The sequence below is a fragment of the Salmo salar genome, chromosome 28, assembly GCF_965601325.2.
Source record: "Salmo salar chromosome 28, fSalSal1, whole genome shotgun sequence".
Taxonomy (NCBI): domain Eukaryota; kingdom Metazoa; phylum Chordata; class Actinopteri; order Salmoniformes; family Salmonidae; genus Salmo; species Salmo salar.
In genome coordinates, this window is record NC_138318.1 from 41,336,046 (window position 1) to 41,360,000 (window position 23,955).

A 23,955-nucleotide genomic window follows, 5' to 3' on the forward strand; every position below is an offset into this window, starting at 1 on the left:
AACTCGGTGTTCCCGTGTGGTGCAGCGGTCTAAGGCACTGCATCTCAGTGCTAGAGGTGTCACTACAGACACCCTGGTTCGATTCCAGGCTGTTTCACAACCGGCCGTGATTGGGAGTCCCATAGGGCGGCGCACAGCGTCGTCCTGGTTTGGCCGGTGGTAGGCTGTCCATTGTAAATAAGAATTTGTTCTTAACTGACTCGCCTAGTTAAATAAAGGTTTAAAAAAAATAATAATCCACACTTAGCATGCATATCTCTTTTAGTTGTTGATCGATGCCAAATATTTTTAATTAAAGGTGGGTGGGCGGTTCCCATTCAGTTGTGAAAACGTGGGTTGGGACAAGCATGTATTGGCAGTCAGATTGCATAAGGGGCGGGCAGGCTACTATTTCCCCATTTGTTTATCAGTGCAATTTTGACAGCCAACTACAAGCTGAAAAATCGACTCTTGCCTTTTTTAGATTTTAGCTCATCTCCCTCTGGCTAACATTAGTTGTTGATCTTCAGGAGGGAGAGAGAGCCTACCTGCTCGTGGTCGTTTAATCAACACGACTGTAAAGACTCCCTGGTATTGACATATTTGCAGAAATCCATTCAGGTTTATTTTGGAGAATCGTTTCTAATGATCTAAAGTCACGCTGTTGCTACTTCCTGTAAAAAACACAATCCAGTTCATAGTGAATGATGGCAGGTCCCTACTTCCTGTAAACACACAGTCCAGTTCATAGAGAATGATGGCAGGTCCTACTTCCTGTAAAAAACACAGTCCAGTTCATAGTGAATGATGGCAGGTCCTACTTCCTGTAAAACACACAGTCCTGTTCATAGTGAATGATGACAGGTCCTACTTCCTGTAAAACACACAGTCCAGTTCATAGTGAATGATAACAGGTCCTACTTCCTGTAAAACACACAGTCCAGTTCATAGTGAATGATGACAGGTCGTACTTCCTGTAAACACACAGTCCAGTTCATAGTGAATGATGACAGGTCCTACTGTAAACACACAGTCCAGTTCATAGTGAATGATGACAGGTCCTACTTCCTGTAAAACACACAGTCCAGTTCATAGTGAATGATAACAGGTCGTACTTCCTGTAAACACACAGTCCAGTTCATAGTGAATGATAACAGGTCCTACTTCCTGTAAAACACACAGTCCAGTTCATAGTGAATGATGACAGGTCGTACTTCCTGTAAACACACAGTCCAGTTCATAGTGAATGATGACAGGTCCTACTGTAAACACACAGTCCAGTTCATAGTGAATGATGACAGGTCCTACTGCCTGTAAACACACAGTCCAGTTCATAGTGAATGATGACAGGTCCTACTGTAAAACACACAGTCCAGTTCATAGTGAATGATGACAGGTCGTACTTCCTGTAAACACACAGTCCAGTTCATAGTGAATGTTGACAGGTCCGTGTAGCAAATGGCTTATTTGCATAAAGGCCTACTGTAGCTCTGATTGGCTATGGCACACCGGTCTGCATAGACACCGGTTCTAGACTAGACGGATGTTTTATGTACTGCAGTGTCTATTAATTGTCCAAACGCTTTTCCCACTCTATTTTGATATATAGTTTTCACAAATACCTTACTATACGTCGTTCACAAACATTCAGTGAATTTATAAACACTTGGATATGGTCATTTTCAAGTGTTCATTCTTCCTGTGGGTGTTGATGAGATTTAAATGGTGCTAAAATGTTGTCAGTTCCACTTTTTAAAGGTATTAATGTTGAGGGCTCTTTTTTTTCCTTATGAAATGTGTTTGTGTGTTTCTCCAAGCTCCTCAGAGTGGCACCATGTCAGTGATGAAGACCGGGCCAGACTGATCAACAAATCTGAAGATGGAGAGTTCTGGTAAAAACGGACCGATTTATACTCCCGATTATACCTTTTTTTTTTTTTTTCATGAACTACCATAAGGAGACCCCTGCATGTTTTAATGGTTCTATCTATTTTAGTCATGTTTTTTTTTTTTTTTTAATGGTGTGTGTGTGTGCGTGCATCTTTGTGTTCCAGGATGTCGTTCTCAGACTTCCTCAGTCAGTACTCGCGTCTGGAGATCTGTAACCTTACACCGGATACCCTCTCAGAGGATGAGTACCAGAATTGGTCTCTTAGCAAGTTTGAAGGCGCCTGGAGGAAAGGCTCCACAGCTGGGGGCTGCCGCAACTTCCCCAGTATGGAGCCTAACAATAACCTTCTGCCTACATCATACTGACCCATACCATCATCCTCTTCCTGCTTATATCTTAACACATTGGTTTTGAAACCAGAGAGATCTCTCTCCATGCTGATGGGAGAGTTAGAACATTTTAATTTTATTTACCAAAGGCAAGTCAGTTAAGAACAAATTCTTATTTTCAATGACGGCCTAGGAACAGTGGGGTTAACTGCCTTGTTCAGGGGCAGAATGACAGATTTGTACCTTGTCAGGTCGGGGGATTTGAGCTAGCAACCTTTCGGTTACTAGTCCAACACTCTAACCACTAGGTTACCCTGCTCTAACCACTAGGCTACCTGTCTCTAACCACTAGGATACCTGCCTCTAACCACTAGGCTACCTGTCTCTAACCACTAGGCTGTCTCTAACCACTAGGCTACCTGCCTCTAACCACTAGGCTACCTGCCTCTAACCACTAGGCTACCTGTCTCTAACCACTAGGCTGTCTCTAACCACTAGGCTACCTGTCTCTAACCACTAGGCTACCTGTCTCTAACCACTAGGCTACCTGTCTCTAACCACTAGGCTACCTGCCTCTAACCACTAGGCTACCTGTCTCTAACCACTAGGCTACCTGCTCTAACCACTAGGCTACCTGCCTCTAACCACTAGGCTACCTGTCTCTAACCACTAGGCTACCTGTCTCTAACCACTAGGCTACCTGTCTCTAACCACTAGGCTACCTAACCACTAGGCAACCTGCCTCTAACCACTAGGCAACCTGCCTCTAACCACTAGGCTACCTGCCTCTAACCACTAGGCTACCTGTCTCTAACCACTAGGCTACCTGCCTCTAACCACTAGGCTACCTGCCTCTAACCACTAGGCTACCTGCCTCTAACCACTAGGCTACCTGCCTCTAACCACTAGGCTACCTGCCTCTAACCACTAGGCTACCTGCCTCTAACCACTAGGCTACCTGTCTCTAACCACTAGGCTACCTAACTACTAGGCAACCTGCCTCTAACCACTAGGCTACCTGCCTCTAACCACTAGGCTACCTGCCTCTAACCACTAGGCTACCTGCCTCTAACCACTAGGCTACCTGCCTCTAACCACTAGGCTACCTGTCTCTAACCACTAGGCTACCTGCCTCTAACCACTAGTCTACCTGTCTCTAACCACTAGGCTACCTGTCTCTAACCACTAGGCTACCTAACCACTAGGCAACCTGCTCTAACCACTAGGCTACCTAACCACTAGGCTACCTAACCACTAGGCTACCTGCTCTAACCACTAGGCTACCTAACCACTAGGCTACCTTCCGCCCCATATGACCATATGGTCAGGGTTTCAACTATTATGGGGGATGGTATCCCCCTTATTAACAAAAAGACAGTCTTTCATCCCCCTTCTAAACTGGCCTATAAATGGTGAAAAGCACAGGACCCAGAATAGAGCCTTGGGGGACACCAGTTGTCAATTCCACATTGTCCAATGTAACACCATTCACAGATTTTTTTTGTGATCTGTATATTTCCCCAAACAACATACATACAACTAATAGCTGGACCCCTGCTGCTTCGCTCCCCAGATTCATTCTGGCAGAACCCCCAGTTTCTGATCAAGCTGGATGAAGAGGATGATGATCCTGACGATGATGAGGCTGGCTGTACCTTCCTCGTTGGACTGATCCAGAAGAACAGACGCAGGATGAGGAAGACCGGAGAGGACATGCAGACCATTGGATTCTCCATCTATGAGGTTAAGTATGTTTGGGATTAAAAGTCTGGAGTTACCGAAACATTTTAGATCAACCACAGTCATCACCTGCATAAAGTTACGTTCCATTTGCTTATTGTAACACACACAGACTAATAGGCTAGCTAGCGTGCCCGGTCTGTAACACGCTAACAGGCTAGCTAGCATGCCCGGTCTGTAACACACTAACAGGCTAGCATGCCCGGTCTCACTAACAGGCTAGCTAGCATGCCCGGTCTCACTAACAGGCTAGCTAGCGTGCCCGGTCTGTAACACACTAACAGGCTAGCTAGCGTGCCCGGTCTGTAACACACTAACAGGCTAGCTAGCGTGCCCGGTCTGTAACACACTAACAGGCTAGCTAGCGTGCCCGGTCTGTAACACACTAACAGGCTAGCTAGCGTGCCCGGTCTGTAACACGCTAACAGGCTAGCTAGCGTGCCCGGTCTGTAACACGCTAACAGGCTAGCTAGCGTGCCCGGTCTGTAACACGCTAACAGGCTAGCTAGCGTGCCCGGTCTGTAACACGCTAACAGGCTAGCTAGCGTGCCCGGTCTGTAACACGCTAACAGACTAGCTAGCGTGCCCGGTCTCACTAACAGGCTAGCTAGCATGCCCGGTCTGTAACACACTAACAGGCTAGCTAGCGTGCCCGGTCTAAACTCTTTGTTCTCCTTTTCTCCACAGGTGCCAGAGGAGGTATGTGTGAAAGGGGGGCGGGTCTTTTTGTGATCGGTAACCATGGAAATGGGGTATTACAGGGGCAACCGGTTCTGCTCCATCAGCATTTAAAGCTTATTATGGGATAGGTAGTCATTAACCCTGCATTAACTTTTCCACTGGCCCAGGGATATAATCACTAAGTCTGAATGAATGTTAGAACCCAGAACAGTATATAGTTAGAATCACTGACGTGTGTTGTACTGAAGGTCTGAGATGAGACGGAGTCACTGGTCTCACCACCACCACCACCACCACCTGTGTTTCAGAAGAAAGTTCTTTATTTCTGGCCATTTTGAGCCTGTAATCGAACCCACAAATGCTGATGCTCCAGATAATCAACTAGTCTAAAGAAGGCCAGTTTTATTGCTTCTTTAATCAGTACAACAGTGTTTCAGCTGTGCTAACATAATTACAAAATGGTTTTCTAATGATCAATTAGCCTTTTTAAAATGATAAACTTGGATTAGCTGACACAACGTGCCATTGGAACACAGGAGTGATGGTAATGGGCCTCTGTACGCCTATGTAGATATTCCATAAAAACTACAATAGTCATTTACAACATTAACAATATCTACACTGTATTTCTGATCAATTTGATGTTATTTTAATGGACCAAAAATGTGCTTTTCTTAAAAAAAACAAGGACATTTCTAAGTGACCCCAAACGGTAGAATGTGTAAATATATAAAACGTGTGTTTTGTTCCAGTACTCAGGCCAGAGACAGGTCCACCTGAACAAGAACTTCTTCCTGCGTAACGCGTCAGCAGCTCGCTCCGAGACCTTTATTAACCTGAGGGAGGTGTGCAACCGCTTTTGTCTTCCCCCCGGAGAATACCTCATCATCCCGTCCACGTTCCAACCTAACAACAATGGAGACTTCTGTGTCAGGGTGTTCTCTGAGAAACAGGCAGAGTTCCAGTAGGTTCTATTCCGTTCTATTCTGCTCTCTTCTATTCTACTCTGTTCTATTTCATTTGATTCTACTCTGTTCTATTCTACTCTGTTCTGTTCTATTCCATTTGATTCTACTCTGTTCTATTCTACTCTGTTCTATTCTACTCTGTTCTATTTCATTTGATTCTACTCTGTTCTATTCTACTCTGTTCTGTTCTATTCCATTTGATTCTACTCTGTTCTATTCTACTCTGTTCTATTCTACTCTGTTCTATTTCATTTGATTCTACTCTGTTCTATTCTACTCTGTTCTGTTCCATTTGATTCTACTCTGTTCTATTCTACTCTGTTCTATTCTACTCTGTTCTATTTCATTTGATTCTACTCTGTTCTATTCTACTCTGTTCTGTTCTATTCCATTTGATTCTACTCTGTTCTATTCTACTCTGTTCTATTCTACTCTGTTCTATTCTACTCTGTTCTGTTCTATTCCATTTGATTCTACTCTGTTCTGTTCTATTCCATTTGATTCTACTCTGTTCTGTTCTATTCCATTTGATTCTACTCTGTTCTATTCCACTCTGTTCTATTCTACTCTGATCTATTCTATTCCATTTGATTCTACTCTGTTCTATTCTACTCTGTTCTATTCTACTGTTCTATTCTACTCTGTTCTATTCTACTCTGATCTATTCTATTCCATTTGATTCTACTCTGTTCTATTCTACTCTGTTCTATTCTACTGTTCTATTCTACTCTGTTCTATTCTACTCTGATCTATTCTATTCCATTTGATTCTACTCTGTTCTATTCTGTTTTAACTACTCTCCTTTTCTACCAGAGATCTTGATGATTCTGTGGAGTCCCACGTTGAGGAGGTAAAAATCATATGATGGGTTGTGGTTATTGGTATATTAATTATTGGTAATCTTTGGTAGTCTGGAATCAAACTGTAATGCAGATCGATGTTCCATAAGTACCACTTATATCTTATGTCCCTTCTGCAGATCGTGGTGGAGAAGGGTGATATCGATGAAAGGTTTAGGAATCTATTTGGACAGCTAGCTGGACACGTGAGTATTGTGTTATAGAAATATGTATATTTCTAGATTTCTTACCGTTTTTATTGCCAGTGCTCGAAAGTAATATTTACAGTGTATCCATTACACATTAACTTACAGATTTTAGTACAGACCAAACTTCAATTCAACAACAATCACAAAGGCTGGTCTTGGCAATAGTTACCAACCTGTATCTCCGTTTATCTGCCCATGTAGGACTGTGAGATCTCTGCATTTGAACTGCGGAGGATTCTGAACAAAGTTGTGACCAAGCGTAAGACATTATTCCTTTTCTTTTGTATTGCAAACTGCTGTGTTCATGTCTGTTGGAGCTGGAATACCTTTCAAACTGCTGTGTTCATGTCTGTTCTAGAGGTCGACCGATTATGATTTTTCAACGCCGATACCGATTAATCGGCCGATTTCATTTTTTTTTTTTTCTCTCTTTTTTTTTCTTCTTTTTTCTTCATTTTTTTTGTCTTTTTTATTACATTTTTTATATATATATAAATGTATATTACAACAATACTGAATGAACACTTATTTTAACTTAATATAATACATCAATCAAATCAATTTAGCCTCAAATAAATAATGAAACATGTTCAATTTGGTTTAAGTAATGCAAAAACAAAGTGTTGGAGAAGAAAGTAAAAGTGCAATATGTGCCATGTAAAAAACCTAACGTTTAAGTTCCTTGCTCAGAACATGGGAACATCTGAAAGCTGGTGGTTCCTTTTAACATGAGTCTTAAATATTCCCAGGTAAGAAGTTTTAGGTTGTAGTTATTATAGGAATTATAGGACTATTTCTCTCTATTCCATTTTGTATTTCATATACCTTTGACTATTGGATGTTCTTATAGGCATTTTAGTATTGCCAGTGTAACAGTATAGCTTCCGTCCCTCTCCTCGCTCCTACCTGGGCTTGAACCAGGAACACATCAACAACAGCCACCCTCGAAGCAGCGTTACACATTGCTCCACAAAAGCCGCGGCTCTTGCAGAGCAAGGGGAACAACTACTCCAAGTCTCAGAGCGAGTGACGTTTGAAACACTATTAGCGCGCACCCCGCTAACTAGCTAGCCATTTTACATCAGTTACACCAGCCTAATCTCGGGAGTTGATAGGCTTGAAGTCATAAACAGAGCTGTGCTTGAAGCATTGCAAAGAGATGCTGGCAAACGCATGAAAGTGCTGTTTGAATGAATGCTTACGAGCCTGCTGCTGCCTTCCACCGCTCAGTCAGACTGCTCTATCAAATATCAAATCATAGACTTAATTATAACATAACACACAGAAATACGAGCCTTTGGTCATTAATATGGTCAAATCTGGAAACTATCATTTCGAAAATAAAATGTTTATTCTTTCAGTGAAATACGGATCCGTTTCTGTATTTTATCTAACGTGTGTCATCCATAAGTCTAAATATTGTTGTTACATTGCACAACCTTCAATGTTATGTCATAATTATGTAAAATTCTGGCAAATTAGTTCGCAACGAGCCAGGCGGCCCAAACTGTTGCTTATACCCTGACTCTGCGTGCAATGAACGCAAGAGAAGTGACACAATTTCCCAAGTTTTATATTGCCTGCTAACATTAATTTATTTTAACTAAATATGCAGGTTTAAAAATATATACTTTTGTGTATTGATTTTAAGAAAGGCGTTGATGTTTATGGTTCGGTACATTCGTGCAACGATTATGCTTTTTTTTCCGCAAATGCGCTTTTGTTAAATCATCCCCCGTTTGGCGAAGTCGGCTGTCTTTGTTAGGAAGAAATAGTCTTCACAGTTCGCAACGAGCCAGGCAGCCCAAACTGCTGCATATACCCTGACTCTGCTTGCACAGAACGCAAGAGAAGTGACACAATTTCCCTAGTTAAAAGAAATTCATGTTAGCAGGCAATATTAACTAAATATGCAGGTTTATATACTTGTGTATTGATTTTAAGAAAGGCACTTTTTTTTCGCGAAAGCGCTTGTTAAATCACCCGTTTGGCGAAGTAGGCTGTGATTCGATGATAAATTAACAGGCACCGCATCGATTATATGCAACGCAGGACAAGCTAGTTAACCTAGTAATATCATCAGCCATGTGTAGTTAACTAGTGATTAAGATTGATTGATTGTTTTTATAAGATAAGTTTAATGCTAGCTAGCACCTTACCTTGGCTCCTTGCTGCACTCGCATAACAGGTAGTCAAGCCTGCCACGCAGTCTCCTCGTGGAGTGCAATGTAATCGGCCATGATCATCGGTGTCCAAAAATGCCGATTACCGATTTTTGTTATGAAAACTTGAAATCGGCCTTAATTAAATCGGTCGACCTCTAGTCTGTTGTTGCTGGAATACCTTTCATGCACTATGGTGTGTCTCCAGGTGATGACATCATTACCGATGGCTTCAGCTTGGTGACGTGTCGTAACATGGTCAACCTGTTGGACGTATCCTTTCACTCCGAGATCTCTTTTCAGATGGGTTCTGTTGTGATACCTGGCTTTTTTATCTACCTTGACTCCTACCTCTCACAGAAAGATGGAAGTGGCATGTTGGGTCTGGTGGAGTTTAAGATCCTGTGGATTAAGATTGAGAAATATCTGGTGCGTTAAACTTCTAACAGCTCACTTTTAAGTTTCTTCATATTGTAGAAAACAGATTCACAAATCTGAAGTGCTCACCAGCAACCTCGTGTGGTTTATGGGACTGTCTTATGTGATGTTCTCTCTCCCTCCTCCGTTTTCCTGTCTCTCTCTCTCAGGACTTGTACAGGGAGAAGGATGTGGATAACTCTGGTCAAATGAGCTCAGCTGAGATGCGTATCGCTGTGAAAGATGCTGGTGAGTAAACGATAACGCTATAACAGAGGTATAGTTACTACTGTTAACTAGTACTGTAGTAGAGGTCGGCCGATTATGGTTTTTCAACGCCGATACCGATTATTGGAGGCCCTAACAAGCCGATACCGATTAATCGGCCGAATTTTTTTATTATTATTTTTATTTATTTTTTTATTATTTTTAATTTTTTTTTATATATATATTTTTTCTTTATTTTTTATTATTATTATAATTTTTTTGTTATTATATATATTTTTTTGTAATAATGACAATTACAACAATACTGAATGAACACTTATTTTAACTTAATATAATACATCAATAAAATCAATTTAGCCTCAAATAAATAATGAAACATGTTCAATTTGGTTTAAATAATGCAAAAACAAAGTGTTGGAGAAGAAAGTAAAAGTGCAATATGTGCCATGTAAGAAAGCTAACGTTTAAGTTCCTTGCTCAGAACATGAGAACATCTGAAAGCTGGTGGTTCCTTTTAACATGAGTCTTCAATATTCCCAGTTAAGAAGTTTTAGGTTGTAGTTATTATAGGAATTATTGGACTATTTCTCTCTATACGATTTGTATTTCGTATACCTTTGACTATTGGATGTTCTTATAGGCACTTTAGTATTGCCAGTGTAACAGTATAGCTTCCGTCCCTCTCCTCGCTCCTACCTGGGCTCGAACCAGGAACACATCGACAACAGCCACCCTCGAAGCAGCGTTACCCATGCAGAGCAAGGGGAAACAACTACTCCAAGTCTCAGAGCGAGTGACGTTTGAAACGCTATTAGCGTGCACCTGCTAACTAGCTAGCCATTTCATATCGGTTACACCAGCCTAATCTCGGGAGTTGACAGGCTTGAAGTCAAACAGCGCAATGCATTGCGAAGGGCTGCTAGCAAAACACACTAATCCCGGGAGTTGATAGGCTTGAAGGCATAAACAGCGTAATGCTTGAGGCACAGCGAAGAGCTGCTGGCAAATGCAGGAAAGTGCTGTTTTGAATGAATGCTTACGAGCCTGCTGCTGCCTACCACCGCTCAGTCAGACTGCTCTAACAAATATCAAATCATAGACTTAATTATAATATAATAACACACAGAAATACGAGCCTTAGGTCATTAATATGGTCGATAATCCGGAAACTATCATTTAGAAAACAAAACGTTTATTATATCAGTGCAATGGAATTATTTTAGCTAAATATGCAGGTTTAAAAATATATACTTGTGTATTGATTGTAAGAAAGGCATTGATGTTTATGGTTGGAGCAACGTGTACCTAAGCGATTATATGCAACGCAGGACAAGCTAGATATAAACTAGTAATATCATCAACCATGTGTAGTTAACTAGTGATTATGATTGATTGTTTTTTATAAGATAAGTTTTAATGCTAGCTAGCAACTTACCTTAGCTTCTTACTGCATTCGCGTAACAGGCAGGCTCCTCGTGGAGTGCAATGTAAAGCAGGTGGTTAGAGCGTTGGACTAGTTTAACCGTAAGGTTGCATTCCCAAGCTGACAAGGTGAAAATCTGTCGTTCTGCCCCTGAACAAGGCAGTTAACCCACCGTTCCTAGGGCATCATTGAAAATAAGAATTTGTTCTTAACTGACTTTCCTAGTTAAATAAAGGGGAAAAAGGAAGGGGGGGAAAAAAATCGGCTAAATCGACGTACAAAATTACCGATTTCCGATTGTTATGAAAACTTGAAATCGGCCAATCCGATGAATCGGTCGACCTCTATACTGTAGTGGTTATAATAGGTATAGTTACTACTGTTAACTAGTACTGTAGTGGTTATAATAGGTATAGTTACTACTGTTAACTAGTACTGTAGTGGTTATAATAGGTATAGTTACTACTGTTAACTAGTACTGTAGTGGTTATAATAGGTATAGTTACTACTGTTAACTAGTACTGTAGTGGTTATAATAGGTATAGTTACTACTGTTAACTAGTACTGTAGTGGCTATAATAGGTATAGTTACTACTGTTAACTAGTACTGTAGTGGTTATAATAGGTATAGTTACTACTGTTAACTAGTACTGTAGTGGTTATAATAGGTATAGTTACTACTGTTAACTAGTACTGTAGTGGTTATAATAGGTATAGTTACTACTGTTAACTAGTACTGTAGTGGTTATAATAGGTATAGTTACTACTGTTAACTAGTACTGTAGTGGTTATAATAGGTATAGTTACTACTGTTAACTAGTACTGTAGTGGTTATAATAGGTATAGTTACTACTGTTAACTAGTACTGTAGTGGTTATAATAGGTATAGTTACTACTGTTAACTAGTACTGTAGTGGTTATAATAGGTATAGTTACTACTGTTAACTAGTACTGTAGTGGTTATAATAGGTATAGTTACTACTGTTAACTAGTACTGTAGTGGTTATAATAGGTATAGTTACTACTGTTAACTAGTACTGTAGTGGTTATAATAGGTATAGTTACTACTGTTAACTAGTACTGTAGTGGTTATAATAGGTATAGTTACTACTGTTAACTAGTACTGTAGTGGTTATAATAGGTATAGTTACTACTGTTAACTAGTACTGTAGTGGTTATAATAGGTATAGTTACTACTGTTAACTAGTACTGTAGTGGTTATAATAGGTATAGTTACTACTGTTAACTAGTACTGTAGTGGTTATAATAGGTATAGTTACTACTGTTAACTAGTACTGTAGTGGCTATAATAGGTATAGTTACTACTGTTAACTAGTACTGTAGTGGTTATAATAGGTATAGTTACTACTGTTAACTAGTACTGTAGTGGTTATAATAGGTATAGTTACTACTGTTAACTAGTACTGTAGTGGTTATAATAGGTATAGTTACTACTGTTAACTAGTACTGTAGTGGTTATAATAGGTATAGTTACTACTGTTAACTAGTACTGTAGTGGTTATAATAGGTATAGTTACTACTGTTAACTAGTACTGTAGTGGTTATAATAGGTATAGTTACTACTGTTAACTAGTACTGTAGTGGTTATAATAGGTATAGTTACTACTGTTAACTAGTACTGTAGTGGTTATAATAGGTATAGTTACTACTGTTAACTAGTACTGTAGTGGTTATAATAGGTATAGTTACTACTGTTAACTAGTACTGTAGTGGTTATAATAGGTATAGTTACTACTGTTAACTAGTACTGTAGTGGTTATAATAGGTATAGTTACTACTGTTAACTAGTACTGTAGTGGTTATAATAGGTATAGTTACTACTGTTAACTAGTACTGTAGTGGTTATAATAGGTATAGTTACTACTGTTAACTAGTACTGTAGTGGTTATAATAGGTATAGTTACTACTGTTAACTAGTACTGTAGTGGTTATAATAGGTATAGTTACTACTGTTAACTAGTACTGTAGTGGTTATAATAGGTATAGTTACTACTGTTAACTAGTACTGTAGTGGTTATAATAGGTATAGTTACTACTGTTAACTAGTACTGTAGTGGTTATAATAGGTATAGTTACTACTGTTAACTAGTACTGTAGTGGTTATAATAGGTATAGTTACTACTGTTAACTAGTACTGTAGTGGTTATAATAGGTATAGTTACTACTGTTAACTAGTACTGTAGTGGTTATAATAGGTATAGTTACTACTGTTAACTAGTACTGTAGTGGTTATAATAGGTATAGTTACTACTGTTAACTAGTACTGTAGTGGTTATAATAGGTATAGTTACTACTGTTAACTAGTACTGTAGTGGTTATAATAGGTATAGTTACTACTGTTAACTAGTACTGTAGATTTTTCTCTGCTCATTCTGTTTTTTCTCCTGTAGGTTTCTCTCTGAACAGTTCTCTACACCAGATCATCGTGGCCCGCTACAGTGAACCTGGACTGACTGTGGACTTTGACAACTTTGTGGGCTGCCTGATTCGCCTAGAGACATTGTTCAGTGAGTTACCTCTACACACACACACACACACACACACACACACACAGTGGTCTGGATAGAGACTGTTTAATACGTTTCCTCTTTCTACACAGAAACACAGTGTATATGACATCAGAAAGGTGCTGCGGTCTCTGATCTCTCTCTCTCGCTCTCTCCCCAGATACCTTCAAAACTCTGGACATGGATGACTCTGGAGAGGTGGAGCTGACCATGCTGGAGGTAAGGATACAGGGTGTGCCATACGTCTATAGTCTGTTTGACCATGCTGGAGGTAAGGATACAGGGTGTGCCATACGTCTATAGTCTGTCTGACCATGCTGGAGGTAAGGATACAGGGTGTGCCATACGTCTATAGTCTGTCTGACCATGCTGGAGGTAAGGATACAGGGTGTGCCATACGTCTATAGTCTGTCTGACCATGCTGGAGGTAAGGATACAGGGTGTGCCATACGTCTATAGTCTGTCTGACCATGCTGGAGGTAAGGATACAGGGTGTGCCATACGTCTATAGTCTGTCTGACCATGCTGGAGGTAAGGATACAGGGTGTGCCATACGTCTATAGTCTGTCTGACCATGCTGGAGGTAAGGATACAGGGTGTGCCATACGTCTATAGTCTGTCTGACCATGCTGGAGGTAAGGATACAGGGTGTGCCATACGTCTATAGTCTGTCTGACCATGCTGGAGGTAAGGATACAGGGTGTGCCATACGTCTATAGTCTGTCTGACCATGCTGGAGGTAAGGATACAGGGTGTGCCATACGTCTATAGTCTGTCTGACCATGCTGGAGGTAAGGATACAGGGTGTGCCATACGTCTATAGTCTGTCTGACCATGCTGGAGGTAAGGATACAGGGTGTGCCATACGTCTATAGTCTGTCTGACCATGCTGGAGGTAAGGATACAGGGTGTGCCATACGTCTATAGTCTGTCTGACCATGCTGGAGGTAAGGATACAGGGTGGGCCTAGACGGCGATAGACGTGGGGCGGGGGGGGGTTGTTGGGAGTCTGAGACGGGGGGTGGTTGTTGGGACTGAGACGGGGGGGGGGGGGGGGGCGGGGACTGAGACGGGGGGCGGGGAGACTGAGACGGGGGGGGGGGACTGAAACGGGGGGGGGCGGGGACTGAGACGGGGGGCGGGGAGACGGGGGGGGGGGGGGACTGAGACGGGGGGGGGGGGGCGGGGAGACAGACGGGGGGGGCGGGGACTGAGACGGGGGGCGGGGAGACTGAGACCAACACTGACTGGTTTGTTCTCTTGTTTCGTCCACAGTGGCTGAATGTGTCTCTGCTCTAGAAGAAGGATTCTACGTGTTGAGGAAATTCTAATGAACATTCACATTCACACATTCACTTTGATAATAAAAACATATGTGATGTTTTCATTTCCAGTTTAATTTTGATCCGCAACAGCAAAACCCTGACATTTGGGAAGTTTTAAAGCTAATGGAAAACAGGTCTAGTTTGTGGACAAGACTTTAACGGTCCGTTGACGGTCTTGGGTTACATTTTGCATGTTAGTCATTTAGCAGACGCTCTTATCCACAGTGACTTACAGTAGTGAGTGCATTCATTTTCATACTTTATTTGTTTTGTACTGGTCCCCCGTGGGAATCGAACCAACAACCCTGGCGTTGGAAATTCTTCAAAGCTGCTAATGAGAACCTTGACGACCTTGTACCTAGCCGGTGGGGATTCCTGTGGGGTGCCCCCCCCACCCAGGCAGTGGCATTGCTGGCAACACTATCTGCAGTAAACAATGGGGAGGGGGTCACACTCAGACAGAGAGGGGGCATAGTCCGGGATGCTGGCCTTCTAGGCAGAGCTCCTCTGTCCAGTCTGTGTTCTTTTGCCCATCTTAATCTTTTATTTTTATTGGCCAGTCTGAGATATGGCTTTTTCTTTGCAACTCTGCCTAGAAGGCCAGCATCCCGGAGTCACCTCTTCACTGTTGACGTTGAGACTGGTGTTTTGTGGGTACTATTTAATGAAGCTGCCAGTTGAGGACTTGTGAGGCGTCTGTTTCTCAAACTAGACACTCTAATGTACTTGTCCTCTTGCTCAGTTGTGCACCGGGGCCTCCCACTCCTCTTTCTATTCTGGTTAGAGCCAGTTTGCGCTGTTCTGTGAAGGGAGTAGTACACAGCGTTGTACAAGATCTTCAGTTTCTTGCCAATTTCTCGCATGGAATAGCCTTCATTTCTCAGAACAAGAATAGACTGATGAGTTTCAGAAGAAAGTTCTTTGTTTCTGGCCCTTTTGAGCCTGTAATCGAACCCACAAATGCTGATGCTCCAGATACTCAACTAGTCTAAAGAAGGCCAGTTTTATTGCTTCTTTAATCAGTACAACAGTGTTTCAGCTGTTCTAACATAATTGCAAAAGGGTTTTCTAATGATCAATTAGCCTTTTTAAAGTGATAAACTTGGATTAGCTAACACAACGTGCCATTGGAACACAGGAGTGATGGTTGCTGATAATGGGCCTCTGTACGCCTATGTAGATATTCCATTAAAAATCAGCCGTTTCCAGCTACAATAGTCATTTACAACATTAACAATGTCTACACTGTATTTCTGATCTATTTGATGTACAAAAAATTTGCTTTTCTTTAAAAAATAAGGACATTTCTAAGTGACTCCAAACTTTTGAACGTGTGAGCCTGTTCTCTATACTGCAGGTCTCTCTCTCCTGAGCCTGTTCTCTATACTGTAGGTCTCTCTCTCCTGAGCCTGTTCTCTATACTGTAGGTCTCTCTCTCCTGGGCCTGTTCTCTATACTGTAGGTCTCTCTCTCCTGAGCCTGTTCTCTATACTGTAGGTCTCTCTCTCCTGAGCCTGTTCTCTATACTGCAGGTCTCTCTCCTGAGCCTGTTCTCTATACTGTAGGTCTCTCTCTCCTGGGCCTGTTCTCTATACTGTAGGTCTCTCTCTCCTGAGCCTGCTCTCTATACTGTAGGTCTCTCTCTCCTGAGCCTGTTCTCTATACTGTAGGTCTCTCTCTCCTGAGCCTGTTCTCTATACTGTAGGTCTCTCTCTCCTGAGCCTGTTCTCTATACTGTAGGTCTCTCTCTCCTGGGCCTGTTCTCTATACTGTAGGTCTCTCTCTCCTGGGCCTGTTCTCTATACTGTAGGTCTCTCTCTCCTGGGCCTGTTCTCTATACTGTAGGTCTCTCTCTCCTGAGCCTGTTCTCTATACTGTAGGTCTCTCTCTCCTGGGCCTGTTCTCTATACTGTAGGTCTCTCTCTCCTGAGCCTGTTCTCTATACTGTAGGTCTCTCTCTCCTGAGCCTGTTCTCTATACTGTAGGTCTCTCTCTCCTGAGCCTGTTCTCTATACTGTAGGTCTCTCTCTCCTGGGCCTGTTCTCTATACTGTAGGTCTCTCTCTCCTGGGCCTGTTCTCTATACTGTAGGTCTCTCTCTCCTGGGCCTGTTCTCTATACTGTAGGTCTCTCTCTCCTGAGCCTGTTCTCTATACTGTAGGTCTCTCTCTCCTGGGCCTGTTCTCTATACTGTAGGTCTCTCTCTCCTGAGCCTGTTCTCTATACTGTAGGTCTCTCTCTCCTGGGCCTGTTCTCTATACTGTAGGTCTCTCTCTCCTGGGCCTGTTCTCTATACTGTAGGTCTCTCTCTCCTGGGCCTGTTCTCTATACTGTAGGTCTCTCTCTCCTGAGCCTGTTCTCTATACTGTAGGTCTCTCTCCTGAGCCTGTTCTCTATACTGTAGGTCTCTCTCCTGGGCCTGTTCTCTATACTGTAGGTCTCTCTCCTGAGCCTGTTCTCTATACTGTAGGTCTCTCTCTCCTGAGCCTGTTCTCTATACTGTAGGTCTCTCTCTCCTGAGCCTGTTCTCTATACTGTAGGTCTCTCTCTCCTGGGCCTGTTCTCTATACTGTAGGTCTCTCTCTCCTGGGCCTGTTCTCTATACTGTAGGTCTCTCTCTCCTGGGCCTGTTCTCTATACTGTAGGTCTCTCTCTCCTGAGCCTGTTCTCTATACTGTAGGTCTCTCTCCTGGGCCTGTTCTCTATACTGTAGGTCTCTCTCTCCTGAGCCTGTTCTCTATACTGTAGGTCTCTCTCTCCTGAGCCTGTTCTCTATACTGTAGGTCTCTCTCCTGAGCCTGTTCTCTATACTGTAGGTCTCTCTCTCCTGAGCCTGTTCTCTATACTGTAGGTCTCTCTCCTGAGCCTGTTCTCTATACTGTAGGTCTCTCTCTCCTGAGCCTGTTCTCTATACTGTAGGTCTCTCTCTCCTGGGCCTGTTCTCTATACTGTAGGTCTCTCTCTCCTGAGCCTGTTCTCTATACTGTAGGTCTCTCTCTCCTGAGCCTGTTCTCTATACTGTAGGTCTCTCTCTCCTGAGCCTGTTCTCTCTACTGTAGGTCTCTCTCTCCTGGGCCTGTTCTCTATACTGTAGGTCTCTCTCTCCTGAGCCTGTTCTCTATACTGTAGGTCTCTCTCTCCTGAGCCTGTTCTCTATACTGTAGGTCTCTCTCTCCTGGGCCTGTTCTCTATACTGTAGGTCTCTCTCTCCTGGGCCTGTTCTCTATACTGTAGGTCTCTCTCTCCTGGGCCTGTTCTCTATACTGTAGGTCTCTCTCTCCTGAGCCTGTTCTCTATACTGTAGGTCTCTCTCCTGAGCCTGTTCTCTATACTGTAGGTCTCTCTCTCCTGGGCCTGTTCTCTATACTGTAGGTCTCTCTCTCCTGAGCCTGTTCTCTATACTGTAGGTCTCTCTCTCCTGGGCCTGTTCTCTATACTGTAGGTCTCTCTCTCCTGAGCCTGTTCTCTATACTGTAGGTCTCTCTCTCCTGGGCCTGTTCTCTATACTGTAGGTCTTCTCTCCTGAGCCTGTTCTCTATACTGTAGGTCTCTCTCTCCTGGGCCTGTTCTCTATACTGTAGGTCTCTCTCTCCTGAGCCTGTTCTCTATACTGTAGGTCTCTCTCTCCTGGGCCTGTTCTCTATACTGTAGGTCTCTCTCTCCTGGGCCTGTTCTCTATACTGTAGGTCTCTCTCTCCTGAGCCTGTTCTCTATACTGTAGGTCTCTCTCCTGAGCCTGTTCTCTATACTGTAGGTCTCTCTCTCCTGGGCCTGTTCTCTATACTGTAGGTCTCTCTCTCCTGAGCCTGTTCTCTATACTGTAGGTCTCTCTCTCCTGAGCCTGTTCTCTATACTGTAGGTCTCTCTCCTGAGCCTGTTCTCTATACTGTAGGTCTCTCTCTCCTGGGCCTGTTCTCTATACTGCAGGTCTCTCTCTCCTGAGCCTGTTCTCCCTTTTTATCCTTCCTCTGGGATCTATTTTTGACTGGCCCGAAGGCAGCTGTGTCATAACGCACATTAGTCGGCAATTTCGGCATGTAAAAACAGGTGCTCTGGCGTTTCCCACCCCTTATGCCAGGTTAGGAAAATGACCTGTCTAACAGCTTGCCTGCGCTGAGGTGTTAGGGCTAGCTATATTTACAACCAAGGAAAAGCAGTTCTTAGCGGTAACCCTGTTGATAAATGGATTTTGAGAGCGGAAGAGCAAGCTATCCAGCCGTGAAGCAGTGCCTTATGGGACAAGAGAGGTGTTTTTTTTTTTTTTTTTACCGTGAGCGAACATCTCTTTTTATCGATGTATTGTACATTATTTTAGCCAGATACTGTTATTATTCTGCATAAAACCCACTCCATATTGGGGTCCATATTCCCATCATGAAACAAGAAAATGAGATGATGCCGGTGATTTTCATGTGTTTTTATATAGTGTGGAAATATGAGGTTGGAATAATACTTTTTAAAATGGTCTAAATTATGATAATACCCTTTTTAGTGTAAGAGCTGTTTTGAAAACATCGCCTGAAATTCCTGCCTGTTTTGATTTGGGTGGGGTTCTGGCCTGCCTGGTGAGAAACGTTTAAAAAACAAAAATACTTTCTGTCAGAAACCGTCTCGGGGAAGCTCATCTGCGTGATCGTCGTCCTCACCAGGGTCGTGACCTGACTGCAGTTCGGCAGCTCACCTTCGATGGCTACCGGCATGCTGGAGAAGTGTGCTCTTCTCGGATTAATCCTGGTTTCAACTGGGCAGATGGCAGACGGCATCAGCGGTGATTTCCTGCATGCAAATCATAGTGGGGAAAACTTGTCCCCAAAAAATGTTTTAGATACATGCCAGCAAAGCCACAACACTAAATAATACATGTACTGCATTATAACGGTGATAAGCGGTGCCCACAAACGGTCAGGGTCTACAGTACATAAAGCTGTCCCAACAGCAGAGCTTTCTTTTCAGCACCATGGAGTGAATCCTTAGCCAGGTGTAGCAGTGGTACCAACAGAGGCTTGTCTGGCAGCGAAACAGTTCATTCAGCCTCATTTACTGCCTTTTAAAAAAAATATATGGCTGACTTGCTTAAAACAAATGTGGTTTCTACTGAGAATTGAGATGTACATACTGTGGCATAAGGGAATGACGAGCGGATAAGAGGTAATCCGTAATTTTCGATTAAGACATTAATGAGCGAGCTAGGACGGACGTAATCAATATAACTTTGTTCCGCACTTTTAAAATGTACAGGGACAGAGTTCAGAACATGGGCTGTTTAGTACAGTATTCTCCCTGTACCCCAAGTCAGAACCGTAGGATAAAGGGGGCATGTAAGCTTACAATATTCAATGATGACATTTCTCTAAAACAGGTTAAAGGCTACATGTGCACCACCAAGTCAGAACAGTAGGCTAAGTTATGAGGGGGGGAAAGGGACCAAATTATTAGTGAGCCACTCACAGTTTACTACACAACAAACTTAGTATTTCTTTCTTAGCTACACTATACGTACCTCCCTGGCATATTACATCATTTATGCGGCAGTGTTACGGACACAGGTATCCTGTGTGTATTTGTTTTCTCTCCTTCTGCCCTAATCACAGGTGGCAGTCATCAGTCGCCAATCAGAAGACACACCTTTTCCCTTACCCAATCACATCCCCTTTCCCTTGGTTTAAAAGAAACCCAATCAGTTGTCTCTGGAGATAACTCTTTTTGTTTTTGCGCCTACGACTCACATTTTCCGTTATCATGTGAGTATGTATTGTTGTGGTGTATGGCTGTTTGTTTGTTGGTGGGAAAAGGGGATACCAAGCCAAGTTGCCCTTGGGCCTTACATTACCCGTCTAAATACCCTAGTTAGAACTGGGCGGTCCACCCGCTGTATTTTATTGGTTTGTTAGCTAGCTGTTCCTGATTTGTATGAGATATGTTATGGGTCTCGTTTCCGTCCCCCCCCCCTAGTTTGCAGGGTCAAAGGGGTTCGTAACAAGCAGGATACAAGACATTTTTGTGCTCACTTGAACAGGATGGTGGTGCGGCAGTCCTTGTAGGCAAATTTTGTCATCAAACTTTTTTTCATCGAAGTCTGGCATTCTCTGGATTTATGGTGCTTTCAAGACAACTGGGAACTCAGGGGGGACGGGACGGGACACGAGGTTGAATCATGACGTCATTGATCTTCAGGTCGGAGCTCTAGAAAGAGGCCTGAGTTCGTGAGTTTAGTCTTCCCCCCCCCCAGAGTTCCCACCTGTCTTGAACTCAAAAGACTGTAATCATGGCCAAGTGTGGCCTAATATCATTGGTTAATTCAAATATAAAAAATGGCATACAAAGAACATACAAAAAAAAAACGAATGGATAGCATGCGATCATAGATACATTTTAGACTACACAAGCTTACAAACAATTACAATTGGCAAAGTCACAATTATCACAAGAACGGCTTCAGATCGAAGTCTATGTTGAGACCGAAGGGAGCAAGGGTCTTTAAACTAAAGATCCAGGCAGCCTCTCGTTTTAACAATAAATTATCAAGGTCACCCCCTCTCTATGGGAGGGTGACGTGTTCGATGCCAATATAACGCAGAGACGAAATCGAGTGGTTTGCTTCCAAAAAGTGGGCCGCAACTGGGTAAGTCGAGTTTTACCACCTAATGGTGCTACGATGCTCCGAGATGCTTTTAATTCACGCTTTGTTTTACCCACATTTTTTTTTTTTTTCCATTCACCTTCGTTGTTCAGGAATATCTTGGGGGTGATAAATCCGAGTGTACCAATTGGTCTCTGAGATTTCTGCCCCGCGAGAATACGACCAGGGGATGGTCCGAAAAACACATTACCGAGACTATCAACGGATCTTAGAATGTGCCGATGTTTGTGAACGATTCCCTTGTTCAGAGCGCTTTGAATAGCGAGAGGTTAAAACGCACGAATGCGTCTTTTTTTTTGCGAGACTGACCTTGGAAAAAGGTAATGTTTTGAATTATATCAATGGCAATATTAATCTGATCATTTTTGTACCCCCCCCACCCCCCCCCCCCCCCCCTCTCCTTGAACTTGCTCTGCGTCTCAGCCATATTTCTGTCAAAATCTGACTTTTAGTTTTTTTTTGCAAATTCTTTTGATTTGACAGAATTGGCTGTAGGTCAAACTATTTTTCAAGGCAAGTGGGTGACAACTATCAGCCCTCAACAAACTGTTACGATCAGTGGGTTTCCTGTTACGATCAGTGGGTTTCCTGTTACGATCAGTGGGTTTCCTGTTACGATCAGTGGGTTTCCTGTTACGATCAGTGGGTTTCCTGTTACGATCAGTGGGTTTCCTGTTACGATCAGTGGGTTTCCTGTTACGATCAGTGGGTTTCCTGTTACGATCAGTGGGTTTCCTGTTACGATCAGTGGGTTTCCTGTTACGATCAGTGGGTTTCCTGTTACGATCAGTGGGTTTCCTGTTACGATCAGTGTAGAGAACATTATCTTCACACAAGATCAGAAGATCCAGAAAACTGATTTGACGTGTATCAGAGAGTAAATCTCAAATGTTCAGAACGGGAGTTAAGAAAAGCATGGAACGCCTGAAGCAGTTCTGCATCACCCCTCCACAATAATATCATCAATATACCGTCTCCAAATCATGATGTAAGGCAAGAAAACATTGTTGAGAGGATTGAAAATGGATTGTTTCTCCATGTAACCCACATACAAATCAGCATAGTTAGGGAGCCAAGGGGGATCCCACAGCAGTACCCTTCGTCTGAATAAAGAAATCATGTACAAACATGAAATAGTTATGTGTGAGAACTATTTCAGCCAATGTTATAATGCAGGCACTGGAAGGTAGTTCATTAGGGTCACGTTGCAGAAGAAAATGTCCCATGGCTTCAATACCGCCCTCGTGTGGAATATTTGTGTATAACGACTCCAAACATCAAAAGTAACTAACAAGGTGTTCTCAGGGAGACGATCGAGAGATTCAGTGAGGTCATACTGCTGGTGTCCTTTAGGAGGGGAGCTGTTCTGAGATCATACTGCTGGTGTCCTTTAGGAGGAGGGGAGCTGTTCTGAGATCATACTGCTGGTGTCCTTTAGGAGGAGGGGAGCTGGTCTGAGACCATACTGCTGGTGTCCTTTAGGAGGAGGGGAGCTGGTCTGAGATCATACTGCTGGTGTCCTTTAGGAGGAGGGGAGCTGTTCTGAGATCATACTGCTGGTGTCCTTTAGGAGGAGGGGAGCTGTTCTGAGATCATACTGCTGGTGTCCTTTAGGAGGAGGGGAACTGTTCTGAGATCATACTGCTGGTGTCCTTTAGGAGGAGGGGAGCTGTTCTGAGATCATACTGCTGGTGTCCTTTAGGAGGAGGGGAGCTGTTCTGAGATCATACTGCTGGTGTCCTTTAGGAGGAGGGGAGCTGGTCTGAGATCATACTGCTGGTGTCCTTTAGGAGGAGGGGAGCTGTTCTGAGATCATACTGCTGGTGTCCTTTAGGAGGAGGGGAGCTGTTCTGAGATCATACTGCTGGTGTCCTTTAGGAGGAGGGGAGCTGTTCTGAGATCATACTGCTGGTGTCCTTTAGGAGGAGGGGAGCTGTTCTGAGATCATACTGCTGGTGTCCTTTAGGAGGAGGGGAGCTGTTCTGAGATCATACTGCTGGTGTCCTTTAGGAGGAGGGGAGCTGTTCTGAGGTCATACTGCTGGTGTCCTTTAGGAGGAGGGGAGCTGTTCTGAGATCATACTGCTGGTGTCCTTTAGGAGGAGGGGAGCTGGTCTGAGATCATACTGCTGGTGTCCTTTAGGAGGGGAGCTGGTCTGAGATCATACTGCTGGTGTCCTTTAGGAGGAGGGAGCTGTTCTGAGATCATACTGCTGGTGTCCTTTAGGAGGAGGGGAGCTGTTCTGAGATCATACTGCTGGTGTCCTTTAGGAGGAGGGGAGCTGTTCTGAGATCATACTGCTGGTGTCCTTTAGGAGGAGGGGAGCTGTTCTGAGATCATACTGCTGGTGTCCTTTAGGAGGAGGGGAGCTAGTCTGAGATCATACTGCTGGTGTGTCCTTTAGGAGGAGGGGAGCTGTTCTGAGATCATACTGCTGGTGTCCTTTAGGAGGAGGGGAGCTGTTCTGAGATCATACTGCTGGTGTCCTTTAGGAGGAGGGGAGCTGGTCTGAGATCATACTGCTGGTGTCCTTTAGGAGGAGGGGAGCTGTTCTGAGATCATACTGCTGGTGTCCTTTAGGAGGAGGGGAGCTGTTC

General features: G+C 43.2%; 2 protein-coding genes across 2 annotated transcripts in view; both read left to right on the forward strand.

The window, feature by feature from the left end:
• Positions 1 to 14,777, forward strand: part of LOC106589985 (calpain-2 catalytic subunit) — a 32,543-nt gene extending 17,766 nt beyond the window's left edge. The window contains exons 8-21 of the mRNA XM_045710388.1: positions 1,797 to 1,871; positions 2,034 to 2,194; positions 3,773 to 3,942; positions 4,627 to 4,638; positions 5,373 to 5,584; positions 6,402 to 6,438; positions 6,568 to 6,633; positions 6,838 to 6,895; positions 9,007 to 9,071; positions 9,159 to 9,227; positions 9,386 to 9,464; positions 13,278 to 13,394; positions 13,555 to 13,613; positions 14,670 to 14,777. Coding sequence (XP_045566344.1) covers positions 1,797 to 1,871; positions 2,034 to 2,194; positions 3,773 to 3,942; positions 4,627 to 4,638; positions 5,373 to 5,584; positions 6,402 to 6,438; positions 6,568 to 6,633; positions 6,838 to 6,895; positions 9,007 to 9,071; positions 9,159 to 9,227; positions 9,386 to 9,464; positions 13,278 to 13,394; positions 13,555 to 13,613; positions 14,670 to 14,693 — 1,204 coding nt within the window. The 3' untranslated portion in view covers positions 14,694 to 14,777. The remainder of the gene's footprint in view (positions 1 to 1,796; positions 1,872 to 2,033; positions 2,195 to 3,772; positions 3,943 to 4,626; positions 4,639 to 5,372; positions 5,585 to 6,401; positions 6,439 to 6,567; positions 6,634 to 6,837; positions 6,896 to 9,006; positions 9,072 to 9,158; positions 9,228 to 9,385; positions 9,465 to 13,277; positions 13,395 to 13,554; positions 13,614 to 14,669) is intronic.
• A 5,609-nt stretch (positions 14,778 to 20,386) lies between these two features.
• LOC106589988 (cofilin-2) overlaps positions 20,387 to 23,955 on the forward strand; it is a 25,258-nt gene continuing 21,689 nt past the window's right edge. Inside the window, exon 1 of the mRNA XM_045710279.2 lies at positions 20,387 to 20,459. The gene's annotated coding sequence lies outside the window, so the exon portion shown is untranslated. The remainder of the gene's footprint in view (positions 20,460 to 23,955) is intronic.